The 15,014-nt window shown below is 38.4% G+C and overlaps 1 protein-coding gene across 1 annotated transcript in view; it reads right to left on the bottom strand.

Annotated features, from left to right (window-relative positions):
• The window catches only part of TTC21B (tetratricopeptide repeat domain 21B), a 95,982-nt gene that overhangs the window by 5,502 nt on the left and 75,466 nt on the right, over positions 1-15,014 (bottom strand). Inside the window, exons 26-27 of the mRNA XM_006065130.4 lie at positions 4,289-4,513; positions 397-517 (exon numbers count right to left, since the gene is read on the bottom strand). Coding sequence (XP_006065192.3) covers positions 397-517; positions 4,289-4,513 — 346 coding nt within the window. The remainder of the gene's footprint in view (positions 1-396; positions 518-4,288; positions 4,514-15,014) is intronic.

The raw sequence follows: 15,014 nt of genomic DNA, 5'->3' as shown, positions 1-15,014 counted from the left end.
CATATTAGGGCTTAGAGTCTTTGAGAAGTTCTGCAGTAAAGCAACCAGCAGAATTTGATTTAATGCAATGTTTTTCTCACTTCTTTCACAATGAACACTTTCTTCCACAGTATTACATTTTTCAATTACAGGGTGAAGGGAGACAAAGGGGCAGAATTAGATTAGATGTCCTCTAAAGCAACTGAGGTCAAGTTTGAATCTCAGCAAACTATACCTAATAAGTTAGTAGCTAATAATCTATTAGGAATGTAAAATTTATTTCTCAGGAATGACAAAGGATGTTGGCTGTTAATGTATATTTTGTCCTTAACAAGAAAATCAAATTCATTTAAATGAAGGTTTACACACACAATCCATGTTTCCGGTGAAAACCTACTGTTCAAATGTTAAACTCACCTACTGCTGGGTTTGTCTGGTTGCCATGTTTCCATGCTATCTCATAGTTTAAGGCAGCGTCCATGTATGCTTGCTCTTTTTCCATAATGTAGCCCATATATTCATAAGCTTTGCAGCATGACTAAAAATAAATACAAGATGTATCAATAGATTAAGCTTGATATCACTAAGATTTTATGGAGTGCTTATGACTATAGAGGTCAATCATATTAACTTATTTAAATGGCCCATAAAACAATGGTTTTCAATCTTGGCTATGCAATCACATCATCTATGGGACTTAAAAAGATTCTGATGCCAAGCCCCTATTCCAAACCTACAGAATCAGGATTTTTGGGTGAGAGGCAAGGACATGTTTTATACATATACTTAACACTTTTTATTACCAATAATTTTAACAGAGATAGAAATAACAGTATAGTGGACCCCATGAATCCATTTCTTTAACAATTAACGCCTAATACTGTCTCACTTCTACCCCATATTTGTCCCTCTGTATTGTCAGATAAAAAGTCCTCAGATACTATAACAAAATACTTTAGTATACTCTTTAAAATAAGGACTTTCTTTAATCATAACCACAAATTATCATACCTAAAATATAACAACTCTTTGACATTACCAAAATTTATAGTCACTATTCAAATTTCAAATAGTCTTAACATAATTTCTTTGTTTGCTTGTCAGGATGAGGAACTAAATAAGGCCCACACACTGTGACTGATTTGAAATGTCCCTAAGCTTCCTTTTGATCTACAGGTTTCCTCTCTCTCTCTTTCCTTGCAATTAAATGTAGGAAAAATATGAATGTTTATCCTAGAGTTTCTCACAGCCCAGATTTAGCTGAGTGAATCCTTGTGGTAGTTATATAATACATTCCTATGTCATTGATATTTCCTGGAAATTGTATTAGATCTAGAGGTTTGGATCTGATTTTGATTTGAGGGAAAGAGATGAAGCTACTTACTTCATAGATTGCTGCTCTGCCAAGCCACACTGCTCCTCAGGAAAGAGCAAAAATGCACAATGCTGTATACATGTTTTTAGGTACATGTATAATTGCTATTTTTTCCCCAGAATGTTAATTTAAAAAATTTTGAAAAACAGAAAAGTAGGTGTATTAAAACTCATATGTTGTTTGTTATTTTTATGTTATATGTTATTTTTCTATTTAGTGGAATTTTACTTTCCTTTAATTCAAGAAGATACACCACTAATATTTTCATGAAAACTATTAAACATTAAAAAATATAAACGTGATCAGGGTACATACACGTTTAGCCTTTTGCTTAAGGCTTCAATATAGCTCAGCACAGCACTGTAAGATCCTGTTTCACATTTTGATACTTTTTTTTTATTAAAAAAAATTGCATTAAATATCATTCATCTTGATTACTGTGATGTACAGAGTGTTTATGTCCCCCTAAATTTATATGCTGAAATCCTAACATCCAATGTGATGGTATTAGGAAGTGAGGCTTTGGGGAGGGTCATTTGGGTGGAGCCCTCCTGAATGGAATTAGTGCCCTTATAAGAGGGAGCCCAGAGAGCTCTCCTACTCTCTTTTCTGCCCTGTGAGGACACAATGAGAACTCAGCAGTCTGCAACAGGCAAGTGGGCCATCACCAGAACCCAATCAAGCTGGCACCCTGGTTGTAGACTCCAGCATCTATTAACAAAACTGTGAGAAGAAACTTCTGTTGTTTATAAGCCACCCAGTCTCTGACACTTTGTTACAGCAGGATCACTTAAGATAATTACATTTAGTGTCCCTTTAAAGTTTGGACCCAGAGTGAGTGTTTCACTTGTCTCACCCCCAGTCTGACTGTCAGATAGCGTGTTCTTCATTCAGGAGGCACATAATGTCTTGTGATGTTATACCCATTTATTAATTCATAATGGTTGGAAAATAGTGACATTCTATCATTCTTTCCTCATTTCTTCATTATCTGGACAACATCTATAATGAGAAACATCTCCTTTTCCATCATTTCATTTCCCAGCAGTATTATTCACACAGAAAAGGCAGGAGAGATACTTAATTCTTTCCCTTTATTGCCAGCTTTAGAAATAACATTTTATTAGCATATTTCAATGGTGACCAATTAGGTTTTTTTTCTTTTCTTTTTTATATCTTTGTAAACTCATGGATTTAAACATATTTGGTGTGGTATTCAATGCAGTCATTATTGATGCCTGAAGTGTGTCAACTTTGGCTTGTGGGAGTGTCCTCAAGTTGGCTCTTGAGTCCCTGACATGACTCCACTCATCTCTGATAGTTTCCTTGCCATCTGGTATGACAGGATGGCCTAGTGGCATCTTGTACATTTCCTGCCCCAGATCTGGATGATCTCCATTTTTAAATTACATAATTTAAAGTTTCTAAGCTCCAGTTCCTGAATCTCATGCTTCCCATATGAACATGCCTAAATAACCATCATGTTTAACCTCTAAACCAGCCATCATGTTCAACCACGCAGTGTACTGCTGTCTGAGTTCTGGCAAATTGAAATTCTATCTGTATTGAAATCTTAATTCCCATGAAATCTTACTTACAGAGGTCAGTTATTTGGCACTTTAGATTTTTTAAAGTCTCTTAATAAGTATTGTGTTTTCTTAAGGCCAATGTAAATTAAATCACATACATAATCACGTACAAACCATAAGTTGATAAATGTCTTAAATCTTTCAGTTTTCAAGTCCCTAAAAAAGTAACTTAATAGTATTAGGTGATCATGATTTCTCTTTAAAAAACAAATGATCCATTTTGAATTCTAATTGGCTCAAAGAGAATAAAACATAGATTTACTGTGATTAAGATTTTGAAGTAACTGATAAGAATCCATAAAGATAAATACCCTTAAGTTTCTAAGTTGAGCACAATTATTTCTCAGTAAATAGGAACATTCTTAACTTTAAAAAGGTCATAAAAAGACATCCTTTTGGGGGCTATTAAACACCAAAATGCACTGTTAGTAAAGAGTCTTAAATTCTAAGGATGTCAAGATTTGCAATTTTATACCTCATGATAAGGACATTTTATTAAATCAAATGAAATGCTGAAAAGACTTCCCCCCATAAAATATATTATGCAGAGTGTATTCTAATAATGTGAAAACAACATGCAGCTGCAGTAAATTCATCAGGAGTATTTAATAGGAGGGACAGGCGTCTGCAATTAATGTTCTTCTGCAATTTTCATTAGTTCTGGGATGAGATGGATAATCACAGGCAAATGCTTGACATTCCCAAACACTTTTGATAAGTAGGGCAAACCACAGCTGAAACTTGAAACTGCATACATCTTTATTTTATTTTCAAGGGCAAATAGCTTTTTTATTATTAATGTTTATATCCTGATTGTGGTAGAAATAAACATTTAATTTTCCAAAAACAGAGAAATCCCTAGAAATGGACCAATACACTCTGAAGCCTATTATAGAATGTTTATACAACCAAGGCTAACAATCATTCTTTCCTCCTCAGTCTCCCACCCCATGGGCTTCCCTGGTAGCTCAGCTGGTAAAAAATTTGCCTGCAATTCAGGAGACTCTGGTTCGATTCCTGGGTCAGGAAGATCCCCTGGAGAAGGGACAGGCTACCCACTCTAGTATTCTTGGGCTTCCTTGGTGGCTCAGACAGTCAAGAATCTGCTTACAATGCAGGAGACCTGGGTTCGATCCCTGGGTTGGGAAGATCCCCTGGAGGAGGGCATGGTAACCCACTCCAGTATTCTTGTGTGGAGATCCCCATGGACAGAGGAGCCTGGCAGGCTACAGTCCATAGGGTCGCAAAGAGTTGAACACAGCTGGCGTGCTATGATTCATGGGGTTGCAAAGAGTGGGACACGACTGAGCGACTGAACTGAACTGAAGCACAGCACAGCACCTACCTTGTTATGCCGCAGGCACCGTTTTATCAGTTCCTCGGCCATGTCGTATTTTGCTGACTGAATATAAATATCAGCAAGCAGCAGCCAACTCCTCTCAAAGTCCTCAGCATCAATAGGATTCCAGTTCATTTTTGCAATCCGCTTCAGCTGATTTCGGGCCCGGGGAGTTTGTTTCAAGATCATATGAGCTGTTGCCATTCCCAAAAGTGCTGGAACATGATCCTTCTGTAAGAAAACAAACATTTAGACCCCCAGATACACAAACATAAAATGTCTCATGTTTCAAAGGGAAACACATGGAAAGTAGCAAGTGCCACATAATATACGGACTGGCCTGTGGATTCTGTCTCTGGCTTCACTTAAATCCTGTGATATGGTCATTATTTAGCACATCAACTAACCTCAAGCTGCGAGGAAGAACCATCTGGTCAAGGGAATTCAGCAAGAAGGCAAGTGCCATAACCACACAATTCCAGGCAATAAGGACAACTTGATCTTTAATGGGATTGACTGTTTTGGTTTTGTACAGAAATAGAAAAAGATAAAATTCTATCTGAATGTAGTCCTAATTGCACATTTATCATTCTGGTTCCTTAGTTATTTCACCTGTAAATCAGATAATCAACAGAATGACATACCTGCAAATGATATTCCTTATCTAGACTGACTTCTGTTGCTTCTTTCCCTATCCCTTTTCATTTTATTCAAAAGCCTTTTCTTCCAATAAAGTGTGACCAGTGAAATGTTATTAAGGCATGCAATGAATTAATTACTTGGAAATTATATGAAATAAACTCATGCCTTAAAAGATGCCTTTAGATTTGGACTCTGCAGATCCTTAATAGTGACTATAAGAGAGATGTTATCTTTTTAAAGACAGAGTTCAAAGTTAGAAAATGTCACTCTGTGAAATCAACAAGCTAATAAAAACTGTTATAAAATGGAGAGGGGCTTCCCTAGTGGCTCAGTTGGTAAAGAATCTGCCTGCAGTGCAGAAGACCCGGGTTCAATCCCTGGGTTGGGAAGATCACCTGGAGAAGGAAATGGCAATCCACTCCAGTGCTCTTGCCTGGAGAATTCGCACTTGCCATCTATTCAGAAAATTAACATACCAAAGCAATAATGAGTATGTATCTGATAAAGCTAAAGTGCTTCTTAATTTCAGCAGAGGGATTATGATGATTTTTTTTGTATGTGTGTGTGCACAAATTCACCAGTTCTTTTTTTTTTTCCCTTTAACTTAAAAAAAATTTTCATTATTATTATTTTTTAACACCACAAACATTTTGTATTGGGTATAGCCGACTAACAATGTTGTGATAGTTTTAGGTGAATAGGGAAGGGACTTAGCCATACATATACGTATATCCATAGCTCAGCTGCTAAAGAATCCACCTGTAACACAGGAGACACTGGTTTAATTCCTGGGTCAGGAAGATCTCCTGGAGAAGGGACAGACTACCCACTCCAGTATTCTTGGGCTTTCCTGGTGGCTCTGATGGTAAAGAATCTGCCTCCAATGCGGGAGACCTGGGTTTGATCTCTGGGTTGGGAAGATCCCCTGGAGGAAGGCATGGCAACCTACTCCAATTTTCTGGCCTGGAAAATCCCCATGGACAGAGAAGCCTGGCAGGCTTCAGTCCATGGGGTTGCAAAGAGTCGGACATGACTGAGCAATTAAGTACATTCTTCCCCAAACCCCTTTCCCATCCAGGCTGGCACATAACATTGAGCAGAGTTCCATGTGCTATACAATAGGCTTTTGTTGGTTATCCATTTTAAATATAGCAGAGTGTACATGACCTTCCCAAAGTCCTTAACTATCACTTCCCCCTCCTGCAACCATGAGTTCATTTCTAATCTGCGAATCTCTGTTTGGTAAGATCATTTGTATCATTACTTTTTAGATTCCAGATATAACGGATGTCATATGATGTTTCTTCTTTTCTGTCTGATTTACTGTACTCAGTACAACACTCTCTAGGTCCATCCATGTTGTTGTAAATGGCCTTATTTCATTCTTTTTAACTGCTGAGTAATATTCCATTGCATATATGTACCACATCTTCTTTATCCGTTCTTCTCTCAACAGATATTTAGGTTGTTTCCATGTCCTGGCTATTGTAAACAGTGCTGCAAAACACACTGGGGTGCATGTATCTTTTGGGGCCATGTTTTTCTCTAGATATATGCTCAGGAATAGGATTGCAGGGTCATATAGTAGCTGTTTTTAGTTTTTTAAGGAACCTCCATACTGTTCTCCATAGTGGGTGTACCAATTTACATTCCCACCAACAGTGCAGGAGGGTTCCCTTCTCTCCACACGCTCTCCAGCATTTGCGAATTTTTTGATGACAGCCATTCTGACCAGTGTGAGGTGATATCTCACTGTAGTTTTGATTTGCATTTCTCTAATAACTAACAATGTTGAACATCTTTTCATGTGCCTATTAGCCAACTGGATATACTCTTTAGAGAAATGTCTATTCAAGTCTTTGGCCCATTCTTTGAGTGGGTTGTTTGCTTTGATGCTATTAAGTGTCATAAGCTGTTTATAAATTTGAGACTAATCCCTCATCAGTCACATCATTTGCAAATATTTTCTCCCAATCTGTGGGCTGTCTTCATTTTCTTTATTGTTTCCTTTGTTACACAAAAGCTTTCAAGTAGGTCCCACTTATTTTTTCTTTTACTTCCATTATTCTGGGGGATGGACTGAAAAAGATATTGCTGTGATTTATGTCAGAGAGTATTCTACCTATGCTTTCCTCTAATAGATTTAAAATGTCCAGTCCAACATTTAGGTCTTTAATTCATTTATGACTTATTTTTGTGTATGGAGTTAAGGAATAATCTAATTTCATTTTTTTTTTTTTTTAACATGTGGCTGTCCAGTTTTCCTAGCACCGTTTGTGGAAAAGACTATCTTTCTGACATCGTGTAGTTTTGCCTCCTTTGTTACAGATTGATTAACTACAGGTGCATAGGCTTATTTCTGTTTTTTTGGTATGCTGTTCCATTGATCTATACTTCTATTTCTCTGCCAGTACCATACTGTTTTGATGACTGTACCTTTGTATTAGTCTGAAGTCAGGATGCCTGATTCCTCTAGCTGTTATTCTTTCTCAAGATTGCTTTGAATATTTGGGGTCTTTTGTGTCTCCATACAAATTTTAAGACTTTTTTGTTCTATTTCTGTGAAAAATAGCATTGGTAATTTGATAGGGTTTGCATTGACTCTGTTGATTCCCTTGGGTAGCATAGTCATTTTGACAATATTGCTAGTGGAGGTGATAGAATTCCAGTTGAGCTATTCCAAATCCTGAAAGATGATGCTGTGAAAGTGCTGCACTCAATATGCCAGCAAATTTGGAAAACTCAGCAGTGGCCACAGGACTGGAAAAGGTCAGTTTTCATTCCAATCCCAAAGAAAGGCAATGCCAAAGAATGCTCAAACTACCACACAATTGCACTCATCTCACACGCTAGTAAAATAATGCTCAAAATTCTCCAAGCCAGGCTTCAGCAATATGTGAACTGTGAACTTCCAGATGTTCAAGCTGATTTTAGAAAAGGCAGAGGAACCAGAGAGCAAATTGCCAACATCCGCTGTATCATGGAAAAAGCAAGAGAGTTCCAGAAAAACATCTATTTCTGCTTATTGACTATGCCAAAGCCTTTGACTGTGTGGATCACAATAAACTGTGGAAAATTCTGAAAGAGATGGGAATGCCAGACCACCTGATCTGCCTCTTGAGAAATCTGTATGCAGGTCAAGAAGCAACAGTTAGACCTGGACATGGAACAACAGACTGGTTCCAAATAGGAAAAGGAGTATGTCCAGGCTGTATATTGTCACCCTGCTTATTTAACTTATATGCAGAGTACATCATGAGAAATGCTGGGCTGGAGGAAGCACAGCTGGAATCAAGATTGCCAGGAGAAATATCAATAACCTCAGATATGCAGATGACATCACCCTTATGGCAGAAAGTGAAGAAGAACTAAAAGGCCTCTTGATGAAAGTGAAAGTGGAGAGTGAAAAAGTTGGCTTATAGCTCAACATTCAGAAAACAAAGATCATGGCATCCGGTCCCATCACTTCATGGGAAATAGATGGGGAAACAGTGGAAACAGTGTCAGACTTTATTTTTCTGGGCTCCAAAATCACTACAGATGGTGACTGCAGCCATGAAATTAAAAGACGCTTACTCCTTGGAAGGAAAGTTATGACCAACCTAAATAGCATATTCAAAAGCAGAGACATTACTTTGTCAACAAAGGTCCGTCTAGTCAAGGCTATGGTTTTTCCTGTGGTCATGTATGGATGTGAGAGTTGGACTGTGAAGAAGGCTGAGCGCTGAAGAATTGATGCTTTTGAACTGTGGTGTTGGAGAAGACTCTTGAGAGTCCCTTGGACTGCAAGGAGATCCAACCAGTCCATTCTGAAGGAGATCAGCCCTGGGGTTTCTTTGGAAGGAATGATGCTAAAGCTGAAACTCCAGTACTTTGGCCACCTCATGCGAAGTGTTGACTCATTGGAAAAGACTCTGATGCTGGGAGGGATTGGGGGCAGGAGGAGAAGGGGATGACAGAGGATGAGATGGCTGGATGGCATCACTGACTCGATGGACGTGAGTCTCAGTGAACTCCGGGAGTTGGTGATGGACAGGGAGGCCTGGCGTGCTGCGATTCGTGGGGTTGCAAAGAGTCGGACATGACTGAGCAACTGATCTGATTCTTCTAATCCATGAACATGGTATATCTTTCCATCTGTTTATGTCTTTTTTGATTTATTTCATCAGCATCTTCTAGGTTTTAGAGTACAGGTCTTTTGTCTCCTTCATCATCAGTTCAATCGCTTAGTCATATCTGACTCTGCAACCCCATGAACCGCAGCACGGCAGGCCACCCTGTCTATCACCAACTGCTGGAGTCTACCCAAACCCACGTCCATTGAGTTGGTGATGCCATCCAACCATCTCATCCTTTGTCTCCTTAGGTAGGCTTATTTCTAGATATTTTATTCTTTTTGATCTAATGGTAAATGTAATTGCTTCTTGAATTTCTCTTTCTGCTCTTTCATCGTTAGTGTATAGAAATGCAACAGATTTCTGTGTATTAATTTTGTAACCTGCAACTTTACCAAATTCATTGATGAGTTCTAGTTCTAGTAGCATCTTTAGGGTCTTCTGTGTATAGTATCATGTCATCTGCAAATAGTGACAGTTTAACTTCTTCTTTTCCAATCTGGATTACCTTTACTTCTTTTTCTTCTCTGATTGCTGTGGTTAGAACTTCCAAAACTATGTTGAATAAAAATGGTGATGCAGCTCAATACCAGAAAAATGAATCAACCCAATCAAAAAGTGGGCCGAAGAACTAAACAGACATTTCTCCAAACAAGACATACAGATGGCTAATAAACACATGAAAAGATGCTCAACATTACTCATTATTAGAGAAATGCAAATCAAAACCACAATGAGGCATCATCTCATGCCAGTCAGAATGACTGCCACCAAAAAGTCTACAAACAATAAATAATGGCGAGGGTGTGGAGAAAAGGGAACCCTCTTACAGTGTTGGTGGGAATGCAAGCTGGTATGGGCTTCCCTGATAGCTCAGTTGGTAAAGAATCTGCCGGCAATGCCGGAGACTTCGGTTCGATTCCTGGGTCAGGAAGATTCACTGGAGAAGGGGTAGGCTACCCACTCCAGTATTCTTGGGCTTCCCTCGTGGCTCAGCTGCTAAAGAATCTGCCTGCAATGTGGGAGACTTGGGTTTGATCCCTGGGTTGGGAAGATCCCCTGAAGAAGGGAAAGGTTACCCCTCCATTATTCTGGCCTGGAGAATTCCATGCACTGTACAGTCCATGGGGTCACAGAGTTGGACATGACTGAGTGACTTTCACTTTCACTTCACTTTTCACAGCCACTATGGAGAACAGTGTAGAGATTCCTTAAAAAAACTGGAAATAGACCTGCCATACGACCCAGCAATCCCACTGCTGGGCATACACATGAGGAAACCAGAATTGAAAGAGACACACGTACCCCAATATTCACTGCAGCACTATTTACAATAGTTAAGACATGGAAGCAACCTAGACGTCCATTGGCAGACGAATGGATAAGCAAGTTGTGGTACATATACACAATGGAGTATTACTCAGCTATAAAAAGAGTGCATTTGAGTCAGTTCCAGTGAGGTGGATAAAACTGGACCCATTATACAGAGTGAAGTAGGTCAGAAAGAGAAACATCAATATAGTATATTAACACATACATATGGAATTTAGAAAGATGGTAATGATGATTCTATATGCAAGACAGCAAAAGAGAGATGTAAAGAACAGACTTTTGGACTATGTGGGAGAAGGCAAGGGTGGGATGATTTGAGAGAACAGCACTAAGACATGTATATTACCGTATGTAAAATAGATGACCAGTGGAAGTTAGATGCATGAAGCAGGGTACTCAAAGTCAGTGCTCTGGGACAACCCAGAGGGATGGGGTGGGGAGGAGGGTGGGAGGGGGGGTTCAGGATCGGGGAGACACATGTGCACCCGTGGCTGATTCATGCTGATGTATGGCAAAAAAAAATCACAGTATTGTAAATTAATTATCCTCCAATTAAAATAAGCTAATCAATTTTTTAAAAAAAGTGGTGAGAGGGGACATCCATGTCTTGTCCTGATCTTGGAATGCTTTCAGCTTTTCATCACTGAGTATGATGCTGGCTGTAGGCCTGTCATATATGGCCTTCTTAATGTTGATGTATGTACCCTCTATGCCCACTTTATGGAGAGTATTTTTTATCATAAATGGGTGCTGAACTTTGTCAAAAGCCTTTTCTGCATCTATTGAGATGATCACATGGTTTTTATTCTTCAATTTGATGATATAGTGTACCACACTGATTGATTTGCAGATGTTGAAAAATCCTTGCATCCCTGGGATGAATCCTACTTATCATGGTGTATGATCTTTTAATGTATTGTTGGATATGGACTGCTAGCATTTTGTTGAGAATTTCTACATCTATGTCCATCAGTGATACTTGCTTGTAATTTTCTTTTATTGTGGTATCTTTGGTTTTGCTAACAGGGTGATGGTGGCTTCATAAAATGAGCTGGGAAGTTTTCCTTCCTCTGAGACTTTTTGGAACAGTTCAGAAGCATAGGTGTCAACTCTTCTCTAAATTCACCTGTGAAGCAGTCAGGTCCTGGATTTTTGTTTGTTGGGAGGTTTTTAAGCACAGTGTCAATTTCAGGGCTGGTGATTGGTCTGTTCACATTTTCTATTTCTTCCTGGTTCAGTCTAGGGAGACTACCTTTCTAAGAATTTGTCCATTTCTTCCCGGTTATCCATTTTGTTGGCATACAGTTATTCACAGTAGTCTCTTATAATTCTTGGTATTTCTGTGGAGTCAACTGTAACTTCTCCTTTTTCATTTCTAATTTTACTGATTTGAGTCCTCTTCCTGTTTTTCTTGATGAGTCTGGCTAAAGGTTTATCAATCTTGTTTATCTTTCCGAAGAACCAGCTTTTAGTTTAATCGAATTTTGCAATTGTTGTTTTTCTATTTCATTTATTTCTGCTCTTATCTTTATGATTTCCCTCCTTTTATTAACTTTAGGTTTTGTGTTTCTTCTTTCACTAGTTGTTTTAGGTGAAAGGTTAGGTTGTTTATTTGAGATTTTTCTTGTTTGAGGTTAAGACTGTATTGGTATAAACTTCCCTCTTACAACTGCTTTGCTGCATCCCTTAAGTTTTGGACCACTGTCCTTTCATTTTCACTTGTCTCCAGTTTTTTTTTTTTTTTTTTTTCATTTCCTCTGATTTCTCCAGTGATCCAGTGGTTGTTTAGTAGCATATTGTTTATCCACCACCTCTTTGTGTTTCTTAAGAGTTTTTTTTTTTTTATTGTAATTTATTTCTAATCTCATAGCATTGTGATCAGAAAAGATGCTTGATATGATTTTGATTTTCTTAAATTTACCAAGGCTCGCATTATAGCCCAACATGAGCTCAATCCTGGAGAATGTTCTGCATGCACTTGAGAAAAATGTGTAGTCTGCTGCTTTTGGATAGAATGCTCTATAAATATCAATTAAGTCCACCTTGTGAAAAGTATCATTTTAAGGCCTGTGTTTCCTTATCAATATTCTGTTTGGATGATCTGTCCATTGGTAAAAGTGGGGTATTAAAGTCCCCCACTATTATTGTGTTACTGTCAATTTCTCCCTGTATGTGTTAGTATTCGGCTTACATATTGAGGTGCTCCTATGCTGGGTGTCAATTGAGAAACTGGCTGATAACCTTATGGGTTTTTCCTTGGATGTTATTTGTCTTTTTTCGCTTGTTGCTTTTAATAATTTATCTTTGTCTTTAATTTTTGTCAGTTTGATTATCATGTGCCTTGGTGTGTTTGTTCCTTCTTGGATATATTCTGTCTTGGACTCTCTATTCTTCCTGGACATGGTTGACTCCAAAATACTGGAGTTTCAGTTTTAGCATCAGTCTTTCCAATGAATATTTAGGGTTGATTTCCTTTAGGATTGACTGGTTTGATCTCCATGCTCTTCAAGGAACTCTCAAAGAGTCTTCATAAGTCGCACAGTTTGAAAGCATCAATTCTTTGGTGCTTCTTTATGGTCTAATTCTCACATCTGTACATGACCACATCCGTACAAAAACCATAGCTTTGATTATACAGACCTTTGTCAGCAAAGTGATGTCTCTGCTTTTTAATACACTGTTTAGGTTTGTCGTAGCTTTTCTTCCAGAGCAAGCATCTTAATTTCATGACTGCAATCACGGTTCACAGCGATTTTGGAGCCCAGGAAAATAAACTCTGTCACCGTTTCCATTGTTTCCCCTTTTATTTGCCATAAAGTGATGGGACCAGATGTCATGATGTTAGTTTTTTGCATGTTGAGTTTTAAGCTAGGTTTTTTTTTAAGCCACTGTCCTCTTTCACCTTCATCAAGAGGCTCTTTAGTTCCTCTTCACTTTCTGCCATGAGGGCGGGTCATCTGTATATCTGAGATTGTTTCTCCAGGCAATCTTGATTCTAGCTTGTGCTTCATCCACCCCAGTATTTCACATGATGTACTCTACATATAAGTTAAATAAACAGGGTGACAATATATAGTCTTGGTGCACTCCTTTCCCAATTTTGAACCAGTCCATTGTTCCATGTCTGGTTCCATGTGCTGCTTTTGTCTTGCATACAGGATTCTCAGGAGGCAGGTAAAGTAGTGTGGTATTCCTATCTCTTTAAGAATTTTCCACAGTCTGTTGTGACCCACACAGTCAAAGGCTTTAACATAGTCAAATGAAGCAGAAGTAGATGTTTTTCTGGAATTCTCTTTTTCTATGATCCAGCGGATGCTGGCAATTTGATCTCTGGTTCCTCTGCCTTATCTAAATTCAGCTTGTATATCTGGAAGTTCTCAGTTCATGTACTGTTGAAGCCTAGCTTGAAGGTTTTTGAGCATTACCTTGCTAGCATGTGAAATGAGTGCAACTGTGGTAGTTTGAATATTCTTTGGGATTGAAATGAAAACAGATCTTTTCTAGTACCATGGCCACTGCTGAGTTTTCCAAATAACTGGTATATTGATGCAGCACTTTAACAGCATTGTCTTTCAGGATTTTAAATAGCTCCGCTGGAATTCCTTCACCTTCACTAACTTTGTTCACAGTAATGCTTCCTAAGGCCCACTTAGCTTCACACTCTAGGGATGTCTGGCTCTAGGTGAGTAACCACACAATCGTGGTTATCTTAATAACCTTAATTTGGTCATTAAGACCTTTTTCTGTACAGTTCTTCTGTTTATTCCTGCGAGCTCTTCTTAATCTCGTCTGCTTCTGTTAGGTCCTTACTGTTTCTGTTCTTTATTGTGCCCATCTTTGCATGAAATGTTCCCTTGGTATGACTAATCTTTTTGAAGAGGCTTCTATTCTTTCTCATTCTATTGTTTTCCTCTATTTCTCTGCATTGTTCACTTAAGAACACTCTTTTATCTCTCCCTGCTATTCTTTGGAACTCTGCATTCAGATGGGTGCATATTTTCCTGTCTCCTTTGCCTTTTGCTCCTCTTCTTTTCTCAGCTATTTATAAGGCCTCCTCAGGCAACCATTTTGCCTTGTTGCATTTCTTTTTCTTGGGATGGTTTTGGTTACCACCTCCTGTACAATGTTATGAACCTCCATAGTTCTTCAGACACTCTGTTCAAGTTCCAATGTGTAATTTGTTCTAATTAAGAAGTGACAGAAAGGGTTTTATTTGAATGCCAAATATAACCAATTTGGAAAGGATTTTGAAGACATGTGGGATATTATTAATTACTGAACTGTACCCTTATCCCAGGTGGGCTAGGTAGGAAAGTATAATAAATAAAGACTTAATATGTATTTGTCTGTCAAATCCTAGGACAGCTCACAAAGAGAGGGGTCCTGAAAAAATGCCCAGATCTATTCACATACTAAAAATATCCCACACTATACATTTAAAGTGAGCTCCCTGATTTAAAATTTACATACCTTGAGTTTCATTAGAATTAATCAATTCTTCACAGCTTGATCACTCCTGAGTGAACTGAAGAATGGTTTTTAATACTGCACACCTGCATTCCAACCCCTGCACTGGACCCATGATACCTTTTCTGGTGCAGACATCCTAAGATGCTCTCTCTCAGGATATCTGTAACACCTTC

This window comes from Bubalus bubalis, chromosome 2 (genome assembly GCF_019923935.1).
Source record: "Bubalus bubalis isolate 160015118507 breed Murrah chromosome 2, NDDB_SH_1, whole genome shotgun sequence".
Taxonomy (NCBI): Eukaryota; Metazoa; Chordata; class Mammalia; order Artiodactyla; family Bovidae; genus Bubalus; species Bubalus bubalis.
The sequence above is the reverse complement of the archived record's forward strand: the minus strand, read 5'-3'. Positions and strand labels throughout refer to the sequence as shown.